Here is a 23167-nt window from a genome sequence, read left to right as displayed (position 1 = left end):
TTATGCTATTTTTTTTTTTTCCCTAGGTGAAATCCAACACCAGCCGTTTATAGGTTCGAGGTATGTTCTTGTTTTGTTTCCGATGGTTCCCACCAATGAGTAAATTCCAAAGACGAAGCTCGAGGAGAAATTCGTTATCACTGGGCCATGGCTGAGAAGACATCAACAGCACTGTCGGTATAAATGATAATGTCCTAAGAAAGATAACCTGCGATGTGATTTTGTGGAAGGATCGATAAGATATGCACGGGTGATAACGTCGTCGAATTTTTTTTTTTTCTTTTTGCAGGCTTAACGGCTCAAGTCGTCGCTCTGGTTCCAGGATAAACAAATATGGCGACCTACCTGTTCATCGAACCATAGGATCGAGAGTCACCCGATATGGTACTAGGTACATAAGTGATTCTAGATGATAGCTCCATCATAATCAATGTTTCCTCAGGGTCTAGAACGAAACTCCCAGGGTTAAGAAGGGTTAGAACTAGTGTTATAATGAAGCCAAGACGAAGGCTGAATACATTTAAAAAGGGGCGAAAACAACTTATTGACAATTTGGAAGAGGTGAAGAGATCTGAGAAAAACAAAAAACTACTACTGTTGACGACCAGCTTCAGATGACAACGCTCCAGCCTGACTGACAATGAGGTGTGTGTGTCCCAAGTCTGGCAACACGGGGTGAATCTTAACGCACAGGAGGAGAAGGGAGGGTGACTATTGGTGTTGCGGACCCTGTGGCTCAAGCTGCCACACAATGAGATGCGATCGTACCGGCGAGGTCATAGACATCTCGGGGCCTGGATCCTCAACAGTCTTACAGGACTGGTCTTGGGATGACACCCCAGCGCGGAGGTACAAGGACCTGAATTGATGCCGGGTCTTCCAAAGAGCAGTGGGTTCTGGTGTGCCGAGCTGTGTTGCGAGTGGTTCCATACGTGAGGAACCGTGAACTTTAGAATATCAAGAGACAGTCATTACTAAGGAGAAATCGGTGTCAGGTAGAACAAGATAAGAATTCCGAACCGAACTAGGTGGGTCTTGGCCTCGAAGCATTTCACATAGCTCTTAATTTAGAGACTCGCATCGTCACCTTTAGCCAGCTCTGAGATCAAAGCTTAAAAGGCTAGCGGCTCCAAACACCAATCAGTAATTCATGAAGAGTCACACGGCGTTTTCAAGGCCATAGTCTATTGTGTTTTCATGGCCATAGTCTATTGTGTTTTCATGGCCATAGTCTATTGTGTTTTCATGGCCATAGTCTATTGTGTCTGAGACGTTTCAAACAACCAGGTCGCTCAAGTCGGCGAGGCCCTCCAGTCACCATGTGAGGTGGCAGGAAAGGTGGATGTCGCTGCAGCAAAAGCCAGGCAGGCACATGAGGGCGCCAGTGGCAGCATCTTTATGGTGTTCCACAGGGCAGTTTGAAGGCGTCCCACAGTGGTAGGGGGATCTTGCCCTCCTTCCTGAAGCATTGCAGAATTCCTGACCAGGTTTAACAGCCGGAAGCCGACCCACTGGAAGACTTGGCTGGTATATTTTTCATTTTCAGTCTTTCACTGTACATTTGGTGTTTACCAGAAATGTATATATATATATATATATATATATATATATATATATATATATATATATATATATATATATGGTGTTTTCGCTCCTCTGGTTAGTTACTAAGTTGGTTAACCTGATATCATCGCAAGTTTATGTGATCGGTGATGAAGATTTGGCCGTAAGTTTCTACACAATATTTCGTATTAAGTCTCTGCCACAGATGTGGTGGATTACCACCATCCCCCTTGGAACACAACGGTACGCTTCGTGAGCACGACGATGCATTATGGACGAGCGTGTGGCTCAGAAATCCGTCTTTAACGCCTTCCTCAACTGAACCCTTGGCTAATCTAAGAGCTTCGGTGTACCGCACTTCCACCTGCAAAATAAGTGCTGTTTCCCCCCCTTCAACCTAGTGGTGGACCTGGTGTGGTCAGGTTACAGTGGGTGGGTGTCGGGTTATATAAGTCGAGGAGTTCGGTGGGGGGGTCAGGTTGCTCAGGGAGGAGGTCTGGTCACAGGTCTGGGTGGTTCGGGTGATGTACAAAATATATTCTGAAGGTGCCGTGCGCGCCTGCATTCGTCCATGGAGATAACAGGGTGCCCGAGAAGGACCTCCAGACTTTCAATCACGGAGAACAATCAAACTGCGTTGCCATGAAGTGTTTCCCTCATCAAAAATAGGCGCGGAATCTCTTTAAAAGTCTTAGTGTAATCAAGAACGGCAACGAGACGACAAGTAGCTCTTGACAGCTTACGCGTTCGCTCTTGCCCGATACCCAGAGAAAGGCATTCAGTCATAGCGTCACTTCAGGAGGAAGCACAATGCGTGTTGTGGTTTTACAGAACCTACAGAGCTGCTGGCGGGAGGGTCATACTGAATTGCACTAGATGACAATAAAACTTTAAGAAATTCTCTACTGAAGTTCGAAATGAAAAACAATGTATATTAAAACCAGGTGTTAGGTATTAAAAGACTAAATCTCCAGAGGTTTTTCGCAAAGTTAATATGTCACTTGGAGACTGTACATTCATCGTACGTCCATTGCTGGAGCGCTGACCTTACTTGACCAATGCACACAGCTTTCTCTTCTTGTTCCTCCGGTTTCCTGTTGTGTCAAGGTCAGGATGTGCCAGGGAGACCAGTCCTACCCGCAAGCACAGAGGTATAAGGAACATGACACTGGTGAACTGGGTGGTGGGGACACCTAACCCCCTTTAAATCTAATTGGAACAGAAGTTTAAGACGTCTGAAAACCAAGAATGAAAGAATTTAAACATATGATAATTGTAGACCGTTACAACATAATACCCACACAGATTTTTTTTTGAGCTAAACTTAAACTCGCTTACCTAGGCTAAGCAAGGATTGGATGAAGCCAAACGAGGAGAAAGAAATCAAGAGACTGGAAGGATACAGAGATCTCTAAACCTGGACTTAGAACCGAATTCCTTAACAGCCCACACTGTGGCTCCAGGAAGCTGAATCAACTTCCCTGATTTATCGTACTGTGAGTTACATAAAGGCATTCGCAGGGGATATGGTTGTGAAACGAAAGTCCTGTACCCAACCTTCTGGCTAACGTTCCTGTGTGACCACTGCCATTTACAGGATGCAGAACCTGCACTCCCCTGACCACATTCTGTCAGGGGCGGGAAACGTGTTCAGGTGAGGGCCCTTTACCGAGGATACCCGACATCTCTTAGCGAAATTGTGCCTCCCTCTGCAGCGCGCTTACGTCCCCACCCGCGCCAATTTAGGGTCATTGACGAGGGCCCCCTATCGGCAGCTCTGCCGGGTCCCATACCCAAGAGGATTTCCTGACTAGTGTGTTAATGGCTGTGTCTCCGTGCCTCTGGTAGCAACAATACAACTGGACGGGCGATTTTATACACAACGCGGTGACGAGACGTCTTGTGTTTCTTCTCCTGTGTTTCAGGACACGTCTCAGGGCAGTAGTGGTCGAGGAGCAGCAGCACTGTTTGTGTTGCCGGGTCGGCCGCAAGTTGCCTTGGAATGGAAGGGGGTCGGTGCAGATGACGCCCCCGTCACTTCAGTGGCTTTATTGTTATCACTTCCTCATCATGGTGGCCGCTGGCGGCTACAGGTGCACACAGCGGGGGAGGAAGACCCCGTACACCTTGGGGAGTACACCCAGGTGGTTGGTGGGTGTCGCTGGCAGCCAGGGAGTGCACCTGGGTAACCCTGCACCTGCGGACCATGCACCTGGGAACCCTTACCTTCACAGGGATTGATTAGCTTCTGCCGCCATGCGTGCTGACGCCCCACTCCTACCCCCCCGGCTTGTTATGAGCCGCCTGGCCAGCCAACTCAACAGCGCCACACCGGTGCAGTAATTTGCCCTTAGTTAAAGGCTCTCGTCCCCGCTTCCTCTGCGCTCACGACTCGAGTACTCTCTCTAAGTCTCCCTTCATGCCAGCGGTGCGTGAGGCCAGGGAATGAGGTAGCGAACGAGTCCTGAGGTGCGCTGCTGGGGCCTTTAAAGGGACTTGTGTTACACTGGACTGTTCCCCCTTCCAGCAGCCTTCTACAGGAGCGTCTGTTGACGCAGACGTCCAAGGGAACTCCCTCACACCCTTCTATTTAGCCTCTGTGATCGTCTCATCGATCACTAGGTTAAGCAGCATCGGCAAGAGGCAAGGGACTGTGCGTGTGGGGTGGATTTCCCTCCTTAAAGTCACACACACACACACACACACACACACACTGGGTGGGATACCTTCCTCGGACGTGTGTAATGACGGACTCGAGCTGTTAGTAGGAGGCAGGTCGTATCGTCAATGTCGAAGGCAAGGTCGTACGTCGACGTCGTGACACAACCTGACCTGCAACGGAATTCCTCTCATCAACATCGCGCGTTCAATACTGGTATGGGAGACATCGTAGGGCGCTTCTGTCGCGTCGAGGAAGGCCTGGGGTGACCACCGTGAGCCTGCGCACAGTACGCTGGACAACGATGGCCACGACTGCCGAGGAGGTGGGTGGGTGGGGTTCCCAGGGGCATCTGTAGACAGGGGTGGGCAGTCCTCCGACGCCAGTTGAAGTTTTACTCTCTAGTCGCTACGGCTTCCCTCCTTAGACGTAGGCGCTGCGTAGACTGGTGACATATCCGAAGCTTCCAGTGGCTTCAGGATTCCGTGGAATCGATACACTACGACTTCGTATAAGTCCCGCACGTCAAGATCCCAATCAGAAAAGAGATTCCAGAGGACGTCTGCCGCTTTGAGGAGGCTGAGTGTGTCCATCAAGACCTAAAGTAGAAGCCCCAGGTTGAATGCTGGAGAGTCGGCTTAATACCATCCCTGGTGATGGGTTCTCGTGAGCTACAGATGCCACTGCTCCTGGTCAGATAAAGGGGCCGCTTGCCGTGTCCAAGGGTTTCAAAAAGACAGGAGCCCTCCCCCCCCGAGAGGAAGGAGGCGATCTTGTGGTGGGAGCGCTTCAATTTCCGCCGTGAACATATCTAGCGAATGAGGCCCTTTTCTTCTCGAGTCTCTCTCTCTCTCTCTCTCTCTCTCTCTCTCTCTCTCTCTCTCTCTCTCTCTCTCTCTCTCTCTCATGGCAGGTTTGGTATTGCCCCCTGGCTGCACGTCTGGTGGTTGTGAGAGACACACAAGACACCTAGCTGGTGTTCCTGGGAGGAGTCTAAATGTCACGGGACAGTTACAGACTGTGTGGGTATTTGTCAGCTGCCGCTCCGCCAGCACATTCGCCTTGTGCCTCAACCCCTTTAGCCATCGACCAACTACGTCACTACTTAATATATATATATATATATATATATATATATATATATATATATATTCATTTGTTCGCCGTTTCCTACGTTAGCAAGGTAACGCCTGGAACAGACGAAGAAAAGGGCATTCATCCGCTCGCATCCATTTTTGACGTTCACAGGTGGAGGGGGTCTATTGGGCATTTACCCCTCGCCTCTATCGGCATCAACTCTCAAGGCCAGCCCCATTGATTCTGTCTTTATCCCTCTTGAGAAGAGCCTCATGCTGCAGGCGCAAATCTGACTTATCAGACAGGCATGAACATTGACCCCCAACGGCTCTGACTCCGCAGGCGCGGGGTACGTTCCCTGAGTATAAGTGTCTGGTCCGGGTAGACGGTGTGTTCTCAGAGACCGTGGTGGACGGACCCTAACCCCGTCAACCCATGCGGTCCGTTCCAGGGTGCGTCATGGACAGTGGGCCAAAGTCTGGTCAAGATGAGGTCATGGAATATTTGTCTGTCATTGAAATGAATCGCATGAAAAGAGAAAAAGAATCGGGTAACAGTCTCATATTGTTGACCTCAGAGTCTGGGGAATTTTCTCGCAGACGGTAAACTCGGGCTGCCGGCTAGGTGGAGGGCGCGAGGCGTCTCTGCAGGAACGGTGGTGCCGAAGAGGTGAGTGAGGGTGGTCGTTGGGCAAAAGGAGACCTGAGCACAGTTGTGGCCGCTGGGTGAAGAGGGTTAACTTACAGTGATCTAAAAAAAGAAAAAACCGAACATTTTTCAATAAGTTTCACTTTCTCTTCTCCTATGAAACTGCACTGAAGGTCACGTGATGTTGATAAGACGATTGATAAAAAGAAATGATCCATAAAAAAGGTACAATCTGTCGGCCTTGTAAAGTGTAGGGCCCCCGGGGCGTGTTGCGCAGTTCGACCTTCCTATGTCTTAGTTGTTACCCAGGTAAACAGAAGAGATATGTAAAGCAGTCTCGAGCGTATGCCGGACCCAAAACCAACAGAGCGTAGAGGGTAGCATTCTCCCCCTCCACCCCACCTCCCCATCGTCGTACCTTGAGCTGTTGTGGGGAGAGAGAGAGAGAGAGAGAGAGAGAGAGAGAGAGAGAGAGAGAGAGAGAGAGAGAGAGAGAGAGAGAGAGAGACGAGGGGGGTGTTAGTTTGTGTGGATTCAGCTACGCCCAAGACTCGGTCATGTACCTTTGCCAACCGGTCAGGTGAGGCCGAACACCCCCCCCCCCCACCTACTCCACCTCCTCAAGGCTCTTAACCTCGCTTCCTCCCCGCCCTAAAGCCAGGAATGCTGCTGTACAGCGTCCCATGGCAACCATCGCAATGGGTTGCCTCCAGACCCACCAGGATGGGCCGTGCACGAGGAACCACAGGGAAGGCAACGGACGGGGGTAATGAAAAAGCCTTGAACGAAAGATTCGTAATACGTCTTATGTTTCGGCTTCTCTTTTCTCTCTCTCTCTCTCTCTCTCTCTCCCCGTACATTTCAACAGTCCATTTCGTCATACGAATATCCTCATCTGTGTCACCTTCCGTTAAGGGCAGTCACCATCTGTGTCACCTTCCGTTAGGGGCAGCCACCATCTGTGTCACCTTCCGTTAAGGGCAGCCACCATCTGTGTCACCCTCCGTTAAGGGCAGCCACCATCTGTGTCACCCTCCGTTAAGGGCAGCCACCATCTGTGTCACTTTCCGTTAAGGGCAGCCACCATCTGTGTCACCTTCCGTTAAGGGCAGCCACCATCTGTGTCACCTTCCGTTAAGGGCAGCCACCATCTGTGTCACTTTCCGTTAAGGGCAGCCACCATCTGTGTCACCCTCCGTTAAGGGCAGCCACCATCTGTGTCACTTTCCGTTAAGGGCAGCCACCATCTGTGTCACCTTCCGTTAAGGGCAGCCACCATCTGTGTCACCCTCCGTTAAGGGCAGCCACCATCTGTGTCACCTTCCGTTAAGGGCAGCCACCATCTGTGTCACCTTCCGTTAAGGGCAGCCACCATCTGTGTCACCCTCCGTTAAGGGCAGCCACCATCGCCGTTGCTTCGGAGGGTTTTCGAAGGCGACTAAACCACGCTCGCACTGAGACAGTGACGGAGTCTTTTAATGACTCGTTCAGACGAGAGAGAGAGGAACGACTGTTTAGGAAGAGAACTCCATGTATTTCCAACCAGATCGACAGCCTGATTTCCTTTTTTTTTTGGAAGCATCGAAGTCCAAGAGTGAACGCGTCTCGTGGGTCCATCGGCGCCGGGGTTGAGGCTTGGCCGTGTGCTGGGTGCCGGGCGGGCGGGCGGGCAGGGTAAGGTAGGGTAGGACTTGCTCCGGCAGGTGCATTGCCCCCCCCCCCCCAAACCACTAAGGGAGTGTCCCCCCATGGGAACAACCCCCCCGGCCTCCACCCGACTTCCCCCTTAGTTTGAACCTGCCCAACCGCTTCCCGCTCAGACTCCAGGGTTCAAAGTCTCGATCCCCTGACGATGACGCATGACTTTTCCTCACACACACACACACACACACACACACACCTCGGCATATTTAGTAAATGCAATAGTGTGTAGAGTACGAAGGCTTACCTCCTCTCCCTTCGCCCAGTCGTGACTCCTAACACACAAGAGGCCTGCAGCAGCAGGAGGGGGAGTTCAGGTCTACCCAGCCTCCATATGGCGAGTCTGTAATTACCTGGTAGGTCATCAAATACGGGGCGGAGTTCTGTACCCGTGGGGGCCCCTATGTAATTACATATCTGTACCGTACAGGGAGGGAGTTTCTCACTCATGTAACCCCCCAAACCCATCTTTTGAACATTCTCTACGGTGTGTGTGTGTGTGTGTGTGTGTGTGTGTGTGTGTGTGTGTGTGTGTGTCTGTGTGTGTGTGTGTGAGTGAGGCCACTGTTGCCAAGTGTGGGTTGAGGCCAGCGTTTGGTGTCGTCACCTGAAGCTCCCGGGGCATCTCGTTTCTCGCCCCCCTGACAACAACCTCCTCAAACAGCAGTCTTCCACCTTCAACAATAACCCTTCCTCCTCCTCCTTCTCCAACAACCACACCCCAGCAATCTCCAACAACAACAACAACCTTCCCTTGGCGTCTCCTCCGACAACGACTTCCACAGTCAATTTCCTCTTTCCACAACCAACATCCTCCACAACAACAAACAACCTCACTCTCCAACAACCTTCTACCCCGACAACGACTTTCTCCTCCAACAAACTTCTCCACCAACGAAAACCTCCTCCTCCAGCAACTTCCTATTTAAACAGCGTCATCCTACAACTTGAGCAACGTTCTCATACACCAGCCTCCTACCCTAACAACATTCTTATACAACAACCTTCTCTAGTGGTCACCTGCTCCTCCAGCAGCAAGCCTCTCTAACACCCCTAACAACCTCCTCCATCAGTAACAGCCCCTTCCCTCAACAGCCAACAAGGTTCCCCTCCTCCAAAGAACCTCCACCGCGAACTCCAACACATTCCGTCATGGGAGATGAATATTGGACCTGGGAGATAAATATTGGACCATCGGAATAATCTCCCTGATTGTTTACCTGTAGATTCAAAATCTCCCTTGATAAGTGTGGCTGCCTCACCGTTCAAGTCTACCTGATGGGGGTGTGTGAGTGAAGTCTCTGCTTTCCCAAAAACCTTCCTTTGGTTTTTCTGCTCTCTCTCTCTCTCTCTCTCTCTCTCTCTCTCTCTCTCTCTCTCTCTCTCTTTGTTCCCTAAACTAACCTCACCTTCCCGTCTTTTGAAAGTCGGGACGACAGGCACTTGCAGACGACTCCCTTGATTAATAACAACATTCAAAGTCTTCTCTCACTCTATCCTCCCTTCGCCCCACGAGATGGCCCTTGATTTGGTGTGGCAGGATTTGACCTCGCCACGCGCTGGTTACGGGAGGGAGTACCAAACACACGTACGTGACGGACGGCGACTGTGTAGACAAACCTCACGTCTCTGATGTGTGGTCTAAACCAAGCCACGCACTGGGCCAGCACCAGCGTTACCATGTGGCTTGATGAATCTCATCGGCAAAGGGACGGGGGTCGAGACAGTTATCTTCACGGACGAGTTTTTCGCCGCCTTAGCGTTTCTCTTTGTCTCTTGGGGGGAGGTTTACCCCCCATCCTACACCCTAGGAGGAGGAGGAGGAGGAGGAGGACGGGGAGGATTGGGTGGGTGGCAGGTACATCCGCGAGCGAAACATTACTACGCCGCACAGGAATGATCATAGATTCGACACAAGTGAGGATGTCATGGCGCGTGTGGGGGGAAGAGAGAGAGAGAGAGAGAGAGAGAGAGAGAGAGAGAGAGAGAGAGAGAGAGAGAGAGAGAGAGAGAGAGAGAGAGAGAGAGAGGCAAGTAGATGTAGGGACGCCTCCCTCATGTGTTCAGGATGGTGGTGGTGTGAGGGAGGGAGGGAAGGGGAGAGATTGGCTGATTGGCTGGTGTGAGGGTGTGCGTGTCCTAAGGTGAGTGAGTAAGGTAGGGGGGGAGGTGATTATTGTGTCATGGGGAGACACAGAGAGAGACAGACAGACAGAGAGAGAGAGAGAGGGAGGGAGGGAGAGAGGTGCACGTGACCTGGGAGTGGAAGGAACATGGGGTCCAGCCACCCAGGTCATGTAGATTGTACCCTAATCTTGACACTTTGTGTTATGCAACCTGAGCGCCGTACCCTGGGTCGTAAGTCAACCCTATGAGCACAATGCAACGACCCCCCTTGACCGCGATGTTTACGACCCCCTGGGGTGGTTGGATAACCTGGTGTTTGACGAGACATCTTGTACAGATGGGGGCGGGGGTATAGTTACGCCGTGCTGTCATTAGTGACTTCAATTAAGGTACAGGAGGATACTTTGATTAGACCTGTAACGTGAGTCACATCAAATGGAGAACAGAATTAAGTTCTTGAGTAGACTCGACTGTTCATATTGGATGTTATTTTTTTTCCGAATTAAACAGTGAGTTTTGAAATTAAGTAATAATAAGTAATTTTCCAAAAGAAGGAACAGAGAATTGGGCCAGGTGAGGGTATTCCCTCAAAGGCCCAGTCCTCTGTTCTTAACGCTACCTCGCTAATGCGGGAAATGGCGAATAGTTTGAAAGAAAAGAAAAAAGAAAATAATAATAATAATAATAATAATAATAATTTAACAATAATATCATTGACAATAGTAATAACAAATGATAATTTATTACAACAACAACAACAACAATAATAATAATAATAATAATGATAATTATTTAATATCATTAACAATAATAATAACAAATAATAATCATAATATATTAACAATAATATATCATTAAAAATAACATTAAAATAACAATAATAATGATAATAATAATAATAATAATAATAATAATAATAATAATAATAATGATAATAATAATATAACGGGATTTCTGATGTAGTCATGTAACCAGTTGGACGCTAGTCATGCACCAGGCAGCTGGTAGTCTGTGCCAGCTGGGAGAGCCTGCAGTGCCAGCTGCTAAGGGGTGTGGGGCGGAAGGGGGGGGGGGATGATCCTGGGGTGCCAGATGCCGGGTGGGGGCGAACCTGGGGTGCCGGATAGGCCCTCAGTGTCACACACACACACACACACCACAGAGCTGACACGTGCCACTCTCCCCCTTGGCCTCCAGTGCCATACAGGAAGCACCACCCTCCTTCACCCTTGGCACCCCAACTGTTCCTCAATGCCAAAGACACCACCACCCATCCACCCCACCCATGGTATCCTAAACCCCAAGTCCCCCACCACAGTAAAGTAACACTGTTTAATCTGGCACCAACACACTAAAGTAACGCTATTTCATCTGGCACCACCACTGTAAAGAAACACTGTTTCATCTGGCACCATCAATGTAAAGTAACACTTTTCATCTGGCCCCATCACTGTAAAGAAACACTGTTTCATCGGGCACCACCACTGTAAAGTAACACTGTTTCATCTGGCACCATCACTGTAAAGTAACACTGTTTCATCTGGCACCATCACAGTAAAGTAACACTGTTTAATCTGGCACCACCACAGTAAAGTAACACTGTTTAATCTGGCACCACCACTGTAAAGTAACACTGTTTCATCTGGCACCACCACTGTAAAGTAACACTGTTTCATCTGGCACCACCACAGTAAAGTAACACTGTTTCATCTGGCCCCACCACTCTAAAGTAACACTGTTTCATCTGGCACCACCACAGTAAAGTAACACTGTTTCATCTGGCACCACCACAGTAAAGTAACACTGTTTCATCTGGCACCTTATGTAACGGTGGCTTCCTAGGGGCGAGGGAAGGCCCGGCACTTGACACTGTGCCACGTCGTGCCCAAGTGGCACACACCCCACCACCCTTCCCCTTCAGGCCCCGGTCATACATGATTGGGATCGAACCCACGTCTCCTCCGATGTCGGGTGAGAGAGTGTATAACCTTCGCACCACGTCACCCACCCACAGAGCAGTGCACTGGCAAAAATCCCACACGAAGGAAGAAATCGAGACCAAAAGTATACCCAGGCCATCAAAATAAAACATAACAGGATGGGGGGATAAATGAGTAATTTGGGATCTATATGAATTTCAGGACGAGGGTAAACAGTGGGACAGTTCGAGTACACTGGCATTTAGCAGTACATGGAAGGGAAAAAAAATGAGAGAAAAGACACGAAAGATAGAAAAAAGAATGAGAGAAAAGGCACGAAAGACAGAAAAAAGAATGAGAGAAAAGGCACGAAAGACAGAAAAAGAATGAGAGAAAAGGCACGAAAGATAGAAAAAATAATGAGAGAAAAGGCACGATAGATATACAACTTTATTTTCTATTTTTTGAAAAGGAATGAGACATGAGAATGTATCCGAGAACATTATGGTTAATGACATCCTAGATTCCTTCTTGTTAGTTTAAAATTCAGAGGCAATTGTGGCTCGCCCTTAATTACGTCGTCCAAGAACGCTTTGAACTTTTTGTCACTCGCTTCCACGTTGATACCAGCGCCTTCCTTGCGATAGAGGCAAGATTTATGGACGCAAACACAGGTTCGTTGATAAAGACTTTACGACCAACACCAGAGAAAATGGGTGGGGAAAGGAAAGTATGGGAACCATGAGAAGATGGGAAGATGCGATTGGCTGGACAGCAGAGGAAGAGCAAGACGTCATTGGCTGGTTAATTTAGGTTTTAAATATCATAATCCCCCCTCAACAAACGACCCTCTGTATTGGGCTCTTGCAGCTTCGAAGCTGCGCTCCAACCAGGAGCAGGGAAATGATGAACTCCCTTAGAGCGAGACGTTCCTCAACGAGATTACACGCCTTTTTTTCACCCCCATCTACTGACGATGAACCAAGCATGGATTAAAGCGACCTTTTTTTTTTCTTTTATCCACCCACGGTGTAACCCAGTGCGGGCGGAGTCCGGTAGCGCCACTCTCTCTCTCTCTCTCTCTCTCTCTCTCTCTCTCTCTCTCTCTCTCTCTCTCTCTCTCTCTCTCTCTCTCTCCATCAAGTTATCTCACCCGGCAGGCTGGTGAACTTGGAGAGGCAGCCGATACCGGCCTGGCACTCTATGTCTCCCTGTTATCTCGTACATGTATATCTCTCTCCCTCTTACCTGAAGATATGGAGGTAGAGGGGTATCCATCATACAGACCCCCTAACTATCCACCCGCCTTACCCTCCCTCCCTCCTTTGGTCCATTTGACCATGCGCGGATCCTGGAAGATCTGAAAAAAAAGTTTTTAAAATAGTAAATACTGACAAGTTAACATACGACAATTTCCTCAGTGATGAAAATTCAGTGACATAATAACTCTGGGCCTGCCACCGTGTCACCTGGACCAGGACACGGGCCATCAGGTCGTGTGATCTGGACCTGTACACGGGCCAACCAGGTTTGTGTGGTCGCCTGTAAACTGTTGAAACTCTGGCACCAGATGCTCCTCTGACTGCCCCACCCTTATACATTCCCGTCCAACCATCTTCAAGTCTTTCTATCAACCTATTTATTTAGTCCCCCCGGCATATATATATATATATATATATATATATATATATATATATATATATATATATATATATATATATATAATTTTCGTAGGCGTATGGGCGCCCACTGTGAAAAAAACGTGTTACACTGAAGAATATTCCGTGGCTTGTGGAGTCATGTGGGGAGAAGCGACTCGCGTGCGTGTAGGCTTGAATGCCTCTGCTAGTTGTCTGCGATTCCTTCTAGTCGAGTTGCTCTTGGCGAAGAATATTTGATTTTGCTTTTATTTTTTTTCTCTTCCCATTCTTCCGAACGAAGTGGGAGAACGAAGACGAGCGCCGTCGGGAGTGGAAGTTGTATCAAATCTACTACTACTCTTTTGTGAATATATATATATATATATATATATATATATATATATATATATATATATATATATATATATATATATATATATAATATATATCTGTAATAATATGTGTTGTCAGGTGTGCGTAATTAGTGCCTGCAATTTTCAGAGTTGTAAGATACAGGAAAAAAGACACAGACATACGTAAGCCGACACACTAAACGGGGACGGACTGTGGAAACATGAGTGGTGTCGAGGATGACGTGTTCTCTGCTGCCGTGGTCAGTGTCGAGGTGCCGGACGCCACGGCCCACGGTGTTCGGGAAGCCGTCCAGGCTGCTGCCGGGACCGTGAAGGATGCTGCAGTCGCAGCTGTGGAGAGGGCGGAGGATATTTTGCAATCAGGCGTGGAAGACGCGGCGCGCGCGGCCGTGAAAGAGGCGGCGTCGTCCGAGCCAGCGAGGGAGGCGCTGCAGGTGGCGAGCGCGACGCTGCAGGAAGCTGGGGACGTCCTACAGCAGGCGGGGCACGTCCTCAAGGATCTCCCAGTGCCTTCGCCCGAGCCACTCAAACCCAAAAGTAAGGACGGGGGTGTGTGTGTGTGTGGACGCCAACTAACCTGATAACAATGGTGGTGGAGACAGGGGCGGACTGACAGTAACCTGGGCCCTCAGACCAACTAGGGTTCAAGGGCCCTGGGGCGGAGTGACAGTAACCTGGGCCCTCAAACCAGCTGGGGTTCAAGGGCCCTAGGACAGACTGAGGGTATCCTGGGCCCTCAGACCAACTAGGGTTCAAGGGCCCTGGGACAGACTGACAATAACTTGGGCCCTCGGACCAACTAGGGCTCTAGTTCCCCAAGGACAGAATGACAGAGAGCTGGGCCCTTGGACCATCTAGAGTTCTGGGCCCATGGGGACAGACTGACAGTTTAAATTGGGCCCTCGAAGTCTGACTCATTTTCGGGCCCTTCTGACGGCTCGGGGCCCCTCAAGTCCAATGCCCCGACATCCATACTTGCTCAGTCCGCCTCTGGATGAGAAAACAGCTTTTGTGGTGGTGGCAGTGGTGGTAGTACTAGTAGTGTTGGTAGTGGTGGTGGTAGCTGCTTTGCCTGCTGCTGGTCAACACTAATATGTTGTGAACCACATTTCTGTGTGGGGGAAGTTGTTTGCGTAACTACAATAACTGTGCTGGGGTGTGAGAGATGGGGGCCTGTGGCGCGTGGGTCGCACAGCTGGTGCTGCTCCAGACAGGGCCGGCCAATCATCCATTTATATGCTGTGTGTGTGTGTGTGTGTGTGTGTGTGTGTGTGTGTGTGTGTGTGTGTGTGTGTGTGTGCTGCTAGTAATAACAATAACATATACGCTACTATTGCTACTACTAATAATAATTATAATGACAGTAAGTAATGGTATTTTGAACTAACTGTAGCTTAAGACTGAAAATACAGAAAACAAAAATGAACAGTGGATATATATAAAAAAAAAAAGGTGTTCAGCTGTCTCCATGCAAATATAAAGGTGGAGGGGCAACGTCCACTTGTTATGTTCACAGTGGTTAAGACTGGGCTGTTCTTTTCCCAGTCTGTTACGAGCGTATGTGAATCCGATGCTGTTCACAGTGGCGAGCTGCAACTTGTGGACGGGGGATCTATGTTGGAAGGAGGTGACGGTGGTGGCAGTGGTGCGACAGCTTCTTCCAGAACTGTGTCATTAATGAGGCCCAAAGTGATGGCAGACTTGGGAACAACGAAAGTTGAATAAGGAGCTCTTGAGTTCCAGCTGTGGGGAGACCATTCGTCCTGTATGGACGAAGAATGTGGAGACGATAGATGGATGAGTTGATGATGATACAGACGCGTTACTTCCAGCCTAGTTCGTTGTCCTGATCGACAATGAGAAACTTGATGGACTGAACAACCTGTAAGGGAGGTTTGGGGACCTAGTGAGGCATTAGAGGACGGGACATGGTCGGAAGCAAGACTGCTTTCTTGGCTTGGGTGATGGTGAGGTGGCTGCCCGAAGCTCATTCTATGGCGAGTGTTGAGGAATGTTGTGTTTGGCAGACCTGTTTGCGTTGACTTTAATGGCAAAGTTATGGACGTGTTTCCATCGAGCGGATGCGTGTATCTGGGGACCACTCATGAATAACAGGAAAACACGAGGGTCCCAAGTGTGTGTCCTGAGGGATGCCGTCGCTCCGGAAGGTGGTGGAGGGGAACGGGTCCCCTCGGAAGCGGGCAGACTGACGACGCTCACTGAGGACGTCCTGTCGGCGACACAGGAACGATAGACACGTCGTCCGCTGCCTGAGGTTGTTGGCTTTGGTGACTACGTCGTGGTTAAAAGTTGAAATGCTTTGAGGGAGTAATGGCGTCTCAAGGGTCTCTCTCTCTCTCTCTCTCTCTCTCTCTCTCTCTCTCTCTCTCTCTCTCTCTCTCTCTCTAGGTTTGCAGGAGGAGATCTGTCAAGGAAAACTGACAAGTCAGTGGGAGGGTAGAGGAAGGGGGGGTTCCTGGTACTGTCAAACAGCTGAAGGTCGGTGGATACTGCAATATCTGTGTACGTATGCGGCGGCGTGTGTGACTGCTAATGCACGTGTGTTAAGGGAGAGAGGGAGATCTTTATACTCGTGTTGCTCTTTCAGTGAGAGAGAAAGAGAGAGAGTAGCAAAGGTTGAGAGAGAGAGAGAGAGAGAGAGAGAGAGAGAGAGAGAGAGAGAGAGAGAGAGAGAGAGAGAGAGAGAGAGAGAGAGAGAGAGAGAGAGAGGACGTCTTTCGTGTAGTCTGTTGCGCACTGGCCCACTGTGTGTGTATGTACAGCAACACTTTGGCTTGTTGTTAAGGTCTTAGGCTTGGGCCAGAGGGAGATACTGTGTCTCTGGGTGGATGGGGGACAGTCTAATTATAAATATGCTGGGAGGGGGGAGGGGAGCTTTTACGGGAGGAGGGATGGGGCTAATATAAACGCTGAACTCGTATCCTGGGGGTCGAATGGTGGAGGAAAGGGACTAATAATTTAGCCTGGAGTCTTGTGTTGGAGGAGAGAATCTAATTATACAGGTAGGTGCTCGTACGGAAGGGACTGATTATACAGGTATGGGCTCGTGTGGCGGAGGGAAAGAACCTAATTATAGAGATGATATCATCTTGAAGGTGGAGGTGTAATAACACAGATAAGGGGGCCAGGTGGTTGCATGACAACAACAACGAGGTCTCTAGTTAACAATAATCTGGTTTCTTGATAACAAAGAGGTTCGCTAGGTAATAGCCAGAAGGTTTCTTAATAACTAGGAAGCTTTCCGATAATAGCCAGGTGGACTCTCAGTAACCAGGAGGTCTCTGAAGAGAAGCCAAGTGACATTCATCAGGTAGGGGGTCTATTTTCTGTGGCAGGTTAGAGGTCTTCTAGTCATAGCAAGGAGGTCCCATGAAAACAGCCTACAGTAATAGTCTCCACGGCTGGTGGGGGGGGGGTTGATCTGTTCGTAGTAACAAGATCTATTTATAAACAGGACGTCCCTTGCTTATAAGCCAGGTGGTGTTCCAAGCGTCATATGAAGGTTGTATGGTGCATGATGAGCTTTCTTGTTTGGAACCACATCACTGTGCTTTCTGAGAAGGCGAGAGGCATTTCTGGTGCTTCTTTCTGGTAGTCGGGAGATCTTTTCTGTTCAAGGTGAACGTTTTCCTAGAACAGGCGTCTATGTTGAGTGTGAATGTGTGTGTGTGTGTGTGTGTGTGTGTGTGTGTGTGTGTGTGTGTGTGTGTGTGTGTGTGTCTATGACTCTTGCAAATGCAGGTATAAGGTCAGAGCGAGGTCGTGTTGTAAGTAAGCCCAGCTGCAAAACTCAAGCAAATGACCACATGCCATTTACACACTCCTGAATTTTTTAGAGTCGTCTCTCAAAAACCCAATTATTTTGTCTTCCTTAGCTGCACTAATCACACACACACGCAGGTAAGGTGTATATGAGGACGTGCAACGCATGATAAATGCATGACGTTCAGTTTTGAAATCATTGTGGAGAGATCCGACCGGACTCTTTTAACTTGGATATTCTAGTTAGTCATTGGGAGATGAAGTGGTAATTCCTTCGCAAACGGCTTCCTGATCAGCATTTCACCAAGGTGAGGAGGGGTGACGAGGCAGGAGCCTCCCGTATATACACACAAACACACATGTGATGCTGCTGTGGTTGAGTGGCAGTGGTGAGCGCGGGAACTCATGCCCTGATGCAACCCCTCCTCCTTGAGGACAGCGTTGATCCGGTCCCCTGAGGACGACGCGCGCCGGTGCGATCGGTGAGAACGACGTGCGCCGGTGCGATCGGTGAGAACGACGCCGCCGATGCGATCTGTGAGAACGACGCCGCCTATGCGATCACTGAGAACGACGACGCTTGTGCGATCACAGAGAACGACGCCAAAGGCCAGGCCGTTACAGCCAAGCGTCGCGGTGTTGTACATGGGTCGCACCGACGCGTCGTTGTTCCCGGGGACGTAGTGGAGCACTACATCTGTATTCTGGTACCGACGGTCGTGTAGTGGGGGGGGGGGGATAATTACACCCACGAGGCCAAGGTTAGAACGTAGCAATAGTGCTAATTATGTGGTGGTGTGCCAGATAAAGCTCCGCTCAAGGTGGGGGTAAGGGGGGAGGGAGGAGAGCTGGCCAAGAAGGTTGTGCAGTAAAGTGCGGTGCAGGGAGGGAGGGAGGGAGGCAGGGAGGGAGGGGGCGATTCTGTGACACTTCAGGAGCTGTGTATGAGTATCCGAAACCTCACCGAGTTGGCTTCATCCTCACGACAATGTGTTCGCTTTGCTAGGTGACGACCCTTCGCTACTTAATAAGCCTCATCTATAGTTACCCTTCGTTTTGCTAGGTGGCGACCCTTCGCTAATTAACGAGCCTCATCTATAGTTACCCTTCGCTTTGCTAGGTGACCCTTCGCTACTTAACGAGCCTCCTCTATAGTTACCCTTCGTTTTGCTCGGCGACCCTTCGCTATGTGGAAGGATATGGTACTGTTTATGGTCCTGGGTAGAATGAGGGAATAAGTTCGGTCATGAGGTGGGTTTTGTGGTGAGGTCTCGTCAGTAGGACTCGTGGGATCGGTAGGTTGTGAAAGGGGATCTCGTCAGTAGGTCTCCTGGGACTGGTAGGTTATGAAAGGGGTCTCGTCAGTAAGACTCCTGGGACTGGTAGGTTGTGAAAGGGGGTCTCGTCAGTAGGACTCCTGGGACTGGTAGGTTGTGAAAGGGGTTCTCGTCAGTAGGTCTCCTGGGACTGGTAGGTTGTGAAAGGGGGTCTCGTCAGTAGGACTCCTGGGACTGGTAGGTTGTGAAAGGGGTCTCGTCAGTAGGTCTCCTGGGACTGGTAGGTTATGAAAGGGGGTCTCGTCAGTAGGACTCCTGGGATTGGTAGGTTATGAAAGGGGTCTCGTCAGTAGGACTCCTGGAACTGGTCAGTAGGAACCCCTAGGATTTGTCAGGTTGTGATGGCGGGGGTCCCGTCAGTAGGACTGGCAAGACCAGTGCTCTGGGTCATACGGCAGGCATTGCAATATCCTGTAGCGTGAGGACTGTCCTCGACGGAGGCTTAAGATCGGCAACCCCAAGATGGTGTCGGGGTCGTATCCGACCTCTGAGAAGCGGCGGCAGTAACGGTCATTGGAAAGCTTTCAGTATCGTACGATGAAGGATGACGGTGCGAGGCTTCCCCGTATTTAGTATGAATATATTTTCTTTTGTCGGGAAGTCAGAGGAAAAATATCTTACACATTCAGTTAATGTGTGTGTGTGTGTGTGTGTGTGTGTGTGTGTGTGTGTGTGTGATTATCTATTTGATATGGCTAAGGTAAATTATACCCGTGAAAGTCCCCATTTCTTAGTCTTTCCTTTACTATCACACACACACACACACACACACACACACACACACACACACACACACACACACACACACACACACACACATATTCCTGTGAGTCCACGAGGAAAATGAAACCATATAAGTTCCCAAGTGCACTTTCGTGTAATAATCACATCATCAGGGGAGACAGCTTCATTTCCTTTCATCCGTTCATTCGATGCCCTTTTACTAGAGAAGTATAAGGCAGAAACAGAATGATGTACGAGTTCTTGAGGAAAAACTAAAAACAAAAACAAAACAAAACTACCTTTTGAAAAGAGCAGGTTGTAGGCCACAGGGAAAGGAATAAGAAAGTCAAAAGAGTTCTAAAGCTTAGCGGCGTAAGGAAAGAAACATACATAACAATGACTCCTCATATTTCTGGCTTGCTTCCTCCATCTCCCAGTTGGAGAAAAGGCTTTGGCCAACGGTTCAGAAATGTTTGAAAAAAGAAGTATGTGACATGGAAATACCAACTGTATGACTTTGTGCATTGGAGAAAGGGAAGCGGGAGGTTCTAGAAAATGTAAATACACTTGTGTGGGAAAATGGAAAGTGCATCCTAGACATTTTACGACTGCTAGCAATATAGCGGGGAAACACAAGCCGTCGGCGTTGTGACAGGAAGCATAGACTATCAGAAATGCTTTGTGAGGTCTTCGTAAAACAAACAGAAGAAAGGGTAAAGAGGATATACCTGCGCATGGTCGGTTATATCAAGCAGTCGCTGGTATAAATCAACAGTTAACACGTACAGTTGGGAAATATTTGCTTATCATATTACGAAATAGTGTATAATACGAGGCTGCTATGTATAAAGTGTTTTGCGTACTTGCTGATAAAGTGATGACGTAGGAGCTGTGGGACCATGGCGTCGCTGCCAGCCGCACGACCTGAGCTCTCCCGTCGATGCCAGCCGCACGAAGTTGCTATCCCCCCCCCCCCCACTTCCGTAACTGCTGTCGTTAAGATCAGAAGTTAATCACGATTAGAAGCAAGACTGATGTGGAACCTTGAGGTTAAAAACAATTTCCCCAAATATTTATCTATTTATTTTTCCTTTTGTACTCTCTTACGGTCTCCATGAAGCCTTAAGATCGCGGTTATTATTATTATTACTTTCTTTTTTTTTGAGGGGGGGGGATGTCCCTCTCCGGCCTCCGTGAATACCCACCTCCTCGCTCTCTTTATCGACAGTTCAAAATTCGATCACTCTTCGAGAGGAGTAGGGTCATTATATATATTCCTGCAGCCATACTATATATGGCCTCCTCCCAGTTACAACCACCACCTTGACTATACACCGTTATTTCCCTCCCTCTCCTTGCTTCATGGGCAGCTGGCTAGGCTTGTCTCTCACTGTAAAATCCCGTTGTCTACTTTTTTCATTTCAGTCTCGTGTCTCGCGTCGTTACCTTGGACAGGTCACCACCAGTTGCCGTTGTCTCTGTAAAGTTTTTTTTTTCTTCTTTTTCCTCTTGTTGTTGACCGAGACTAATACCGGTTATTGTTTTTCCGTGGGTAACTAACTGTTCCTGGATAGACACACACCGTAAGGCTTGGCTACAGAGGACGGGGTCCGGCTCCTGTTTCCGTGCATGATACACGAGAGCGAGTTGAGTGATGTGTGGTGCAGATGAGGGGATGGAGTGGTTTACGCGCGTTCCGGACGCTTCCCCGTTAAGGCGGGGAGAAGTAGTTAGGCATTGATAAATAATGAATATCGTAATGATTAGATTTTTTTATAGTTCGGGTGAGATGGAAACAGAACCAGATAAACGGTAGACGGCAACACAGGAGAGGAATCTAGGATATGACGACATCAGCGATGCACTATGGTGCACAGATGCGATACAGCAGGGGAAAGACGTGGGAAGAATACGTCACATACATGACCAGTTGTTCAAAATGCACAATAATAATAAAAAAAACGGGATTGTAGATACGTAATCTTTTGGTCATAAGCTCAAAAGTGGAGATTATACAAGTGGATCGAGGAGGAGGAGGAGGAGGAGGAAGAGGAGCTACCAGTGATGTGTGACACGAATCTGGATGGGTTTGCATGAGCTGGACACGACGTGAGATGAGAGAAAGGGATGGTGGTCGGTGACCTGCGCACCTTGGTGGAACACACCAGACTTTACCACAGTTGTTCTGATGACCTGACCCGAGGAGGGACTGGACAGTATGTAGTAGAAGGTTGCAGGGTGACGAGGAGAGGTGGTAGTGACGGGGTACAAGGTGAGTGTGGCAATATCCAAGAGAGAGGAATTGGCTGAAGGTGAGAGTAGGGTCATTCATGAGAGAGGAACTAGAGGACCACTGAAAGAAGTGTTGGTGGGAGAGTGCATGAGGATGCGTGCATGTTGGGGTCCTTGTATTAACTCAAATGTATAGATGTGTGACGTGTGGAGTGGGGAGGGAGGGTGACGTGTGGAGTGGTGAGGTACCGAGACGTGTGGGTGGTGAGGGAGGGTGACGTGTGGAGTGGTGAGGTACCGAGACGTGTGGGTGGTGAGGGAGGGTGACGTGTGGAGTGGAGGTACCGAGACGTGTGGAGTGGTGAGGGAGGGTGACGTGTGGAGTGGTGAGGCAGGGTGACGTGTGGAGTGGTGAGGGAGGGTGACGTGTTGAGCGAAGAAGCCAGTCCTGGTTCCGTATGGCTTCTGCCCTTGTTCGCCACGTACCGCCACTGGCGTCGTGCGAAGTCGAGGACCTTTACAAGGGACAGAACCACACCACCTCAGGGAGGGAGGGAGGGAAAAGAACCACCTTCTGGGGAAGGGAGAGAAACTCCCCACTCCACGCGAAGGGGGGAGAGGGAGAGAGAGAATCACCCCACTTCAGGGGGGGAGAATAACAACCCTTGAGAGGGCGGGGGAGGAGATATAAGACACAGACAGGTTTTGTTTGCCATGTGTTTTAGACTAACGTCATGGACGGAGGACGTACACTATGATGGGTTTGAGCATGATTATGTAGTCATGCACGGAATTCATACATGAGCGGCCCATAACAGCATCCTGGGGTGCGACCATCACGATCTGTTTTTCAATATTCGCGGATGTGACAGACGTTGCTTTGGAGACGGGTATTTCTGGAGTTTCCAGGTAGTTCTCCTCTCTCTCTCTCTCTCTCTCTCTCTCTCTCTCTCTCTCTCTCTCTCTGGACAGATATTTCTGGAATTTCCAGGTATTTCCCCTCCCCCCCCTCTCTCTCTGTAATCTTTTTCTATAGATATTTCTGGAGTTTCCAGGTATCCTCCCTCCCCTTCTCTCTCTCTCTCTCTCTCTCTCTCTCTCTCTCTCTCTCTCTCAGTAATCTTTTTTTTTTCTACACATGTATTTCTGGAGTCTCCAGGTATTTTCCTTACTCTATCTGACCTAGCGTCATACACAAGACCGCCTCGAAACCACCGAGTGGTTTATATTATCACTTTTGCCACCGGTGACTGACTACAGTAACTTGACGTTGGTAGCCTGGACGGCCGGCCCCTGGCCAATGACAGACCTCAAACGTCCAACTCATCAACGAATCACGGAAAGTGGGAACCCGGGGACTTTACGATGACAGACGACGGTCGTT

At 49.2% G+C, this 23167-nt stretch overlaps 2 protein-coding genes across 5 annotated transcripts in view; one reads left to right on the top strand and one right to left on the bottom strand.

Moving 5' to 3' along the window:
- LOC139765160 (long-chain-fatty-acid--CoA ligase 1) overlaps positions 1-23167 on the top strand; it is a 102769-nt gene that overhangs the window by 13818 nt on the left and 65784 nt on the right. For 3 of the 4 annotated variants that reach the window (XM_071692401.1, XM_071692400.1, XM_071692402.1), the window contains exon 2: positions 13836-14245. The exons of the other annotated variant lie outside the window; for it this stretch is intronic. In XM_071692401.1, the coding sequence (XP_071548502.1) occupies positions 13909-14245 (337 nt within the window). In that variant the 5' untranslated portion in view covers positions 13836-13908. The remainder of the gene's footprint in view (positions 1-13835; positions 14246-23167) is intronic. 4 annotated transcript variants of the gene reach the window in all.
- The window catches only part of Shrm (shroom), a 100036-nt gene that overhangs the window by 24718 nt on the left and 52151 nt on the right, over positions 1-23167 (bottom strand). The gene's annotated exons all lie outside the window — the stretch shown is intronic.

Source organism: Panulirus ornatus, chromosome 53, assembly GCF_036320965.1.
Source record: "Panulirus ornatus isolate Po-2019 chromosome 53, ASM3632096v1, whole genome shotgun sequence".
NCBI classification, from domain to species: Eukaryota; Metazoa; Arthropoda; class Malacostraca; order Decapoda; family Palinuridae; genus Panulirus; species Panulirus ornatus.
This window is presented reverse-complemented; position numbering and strand designations above follow the sequence as displayed.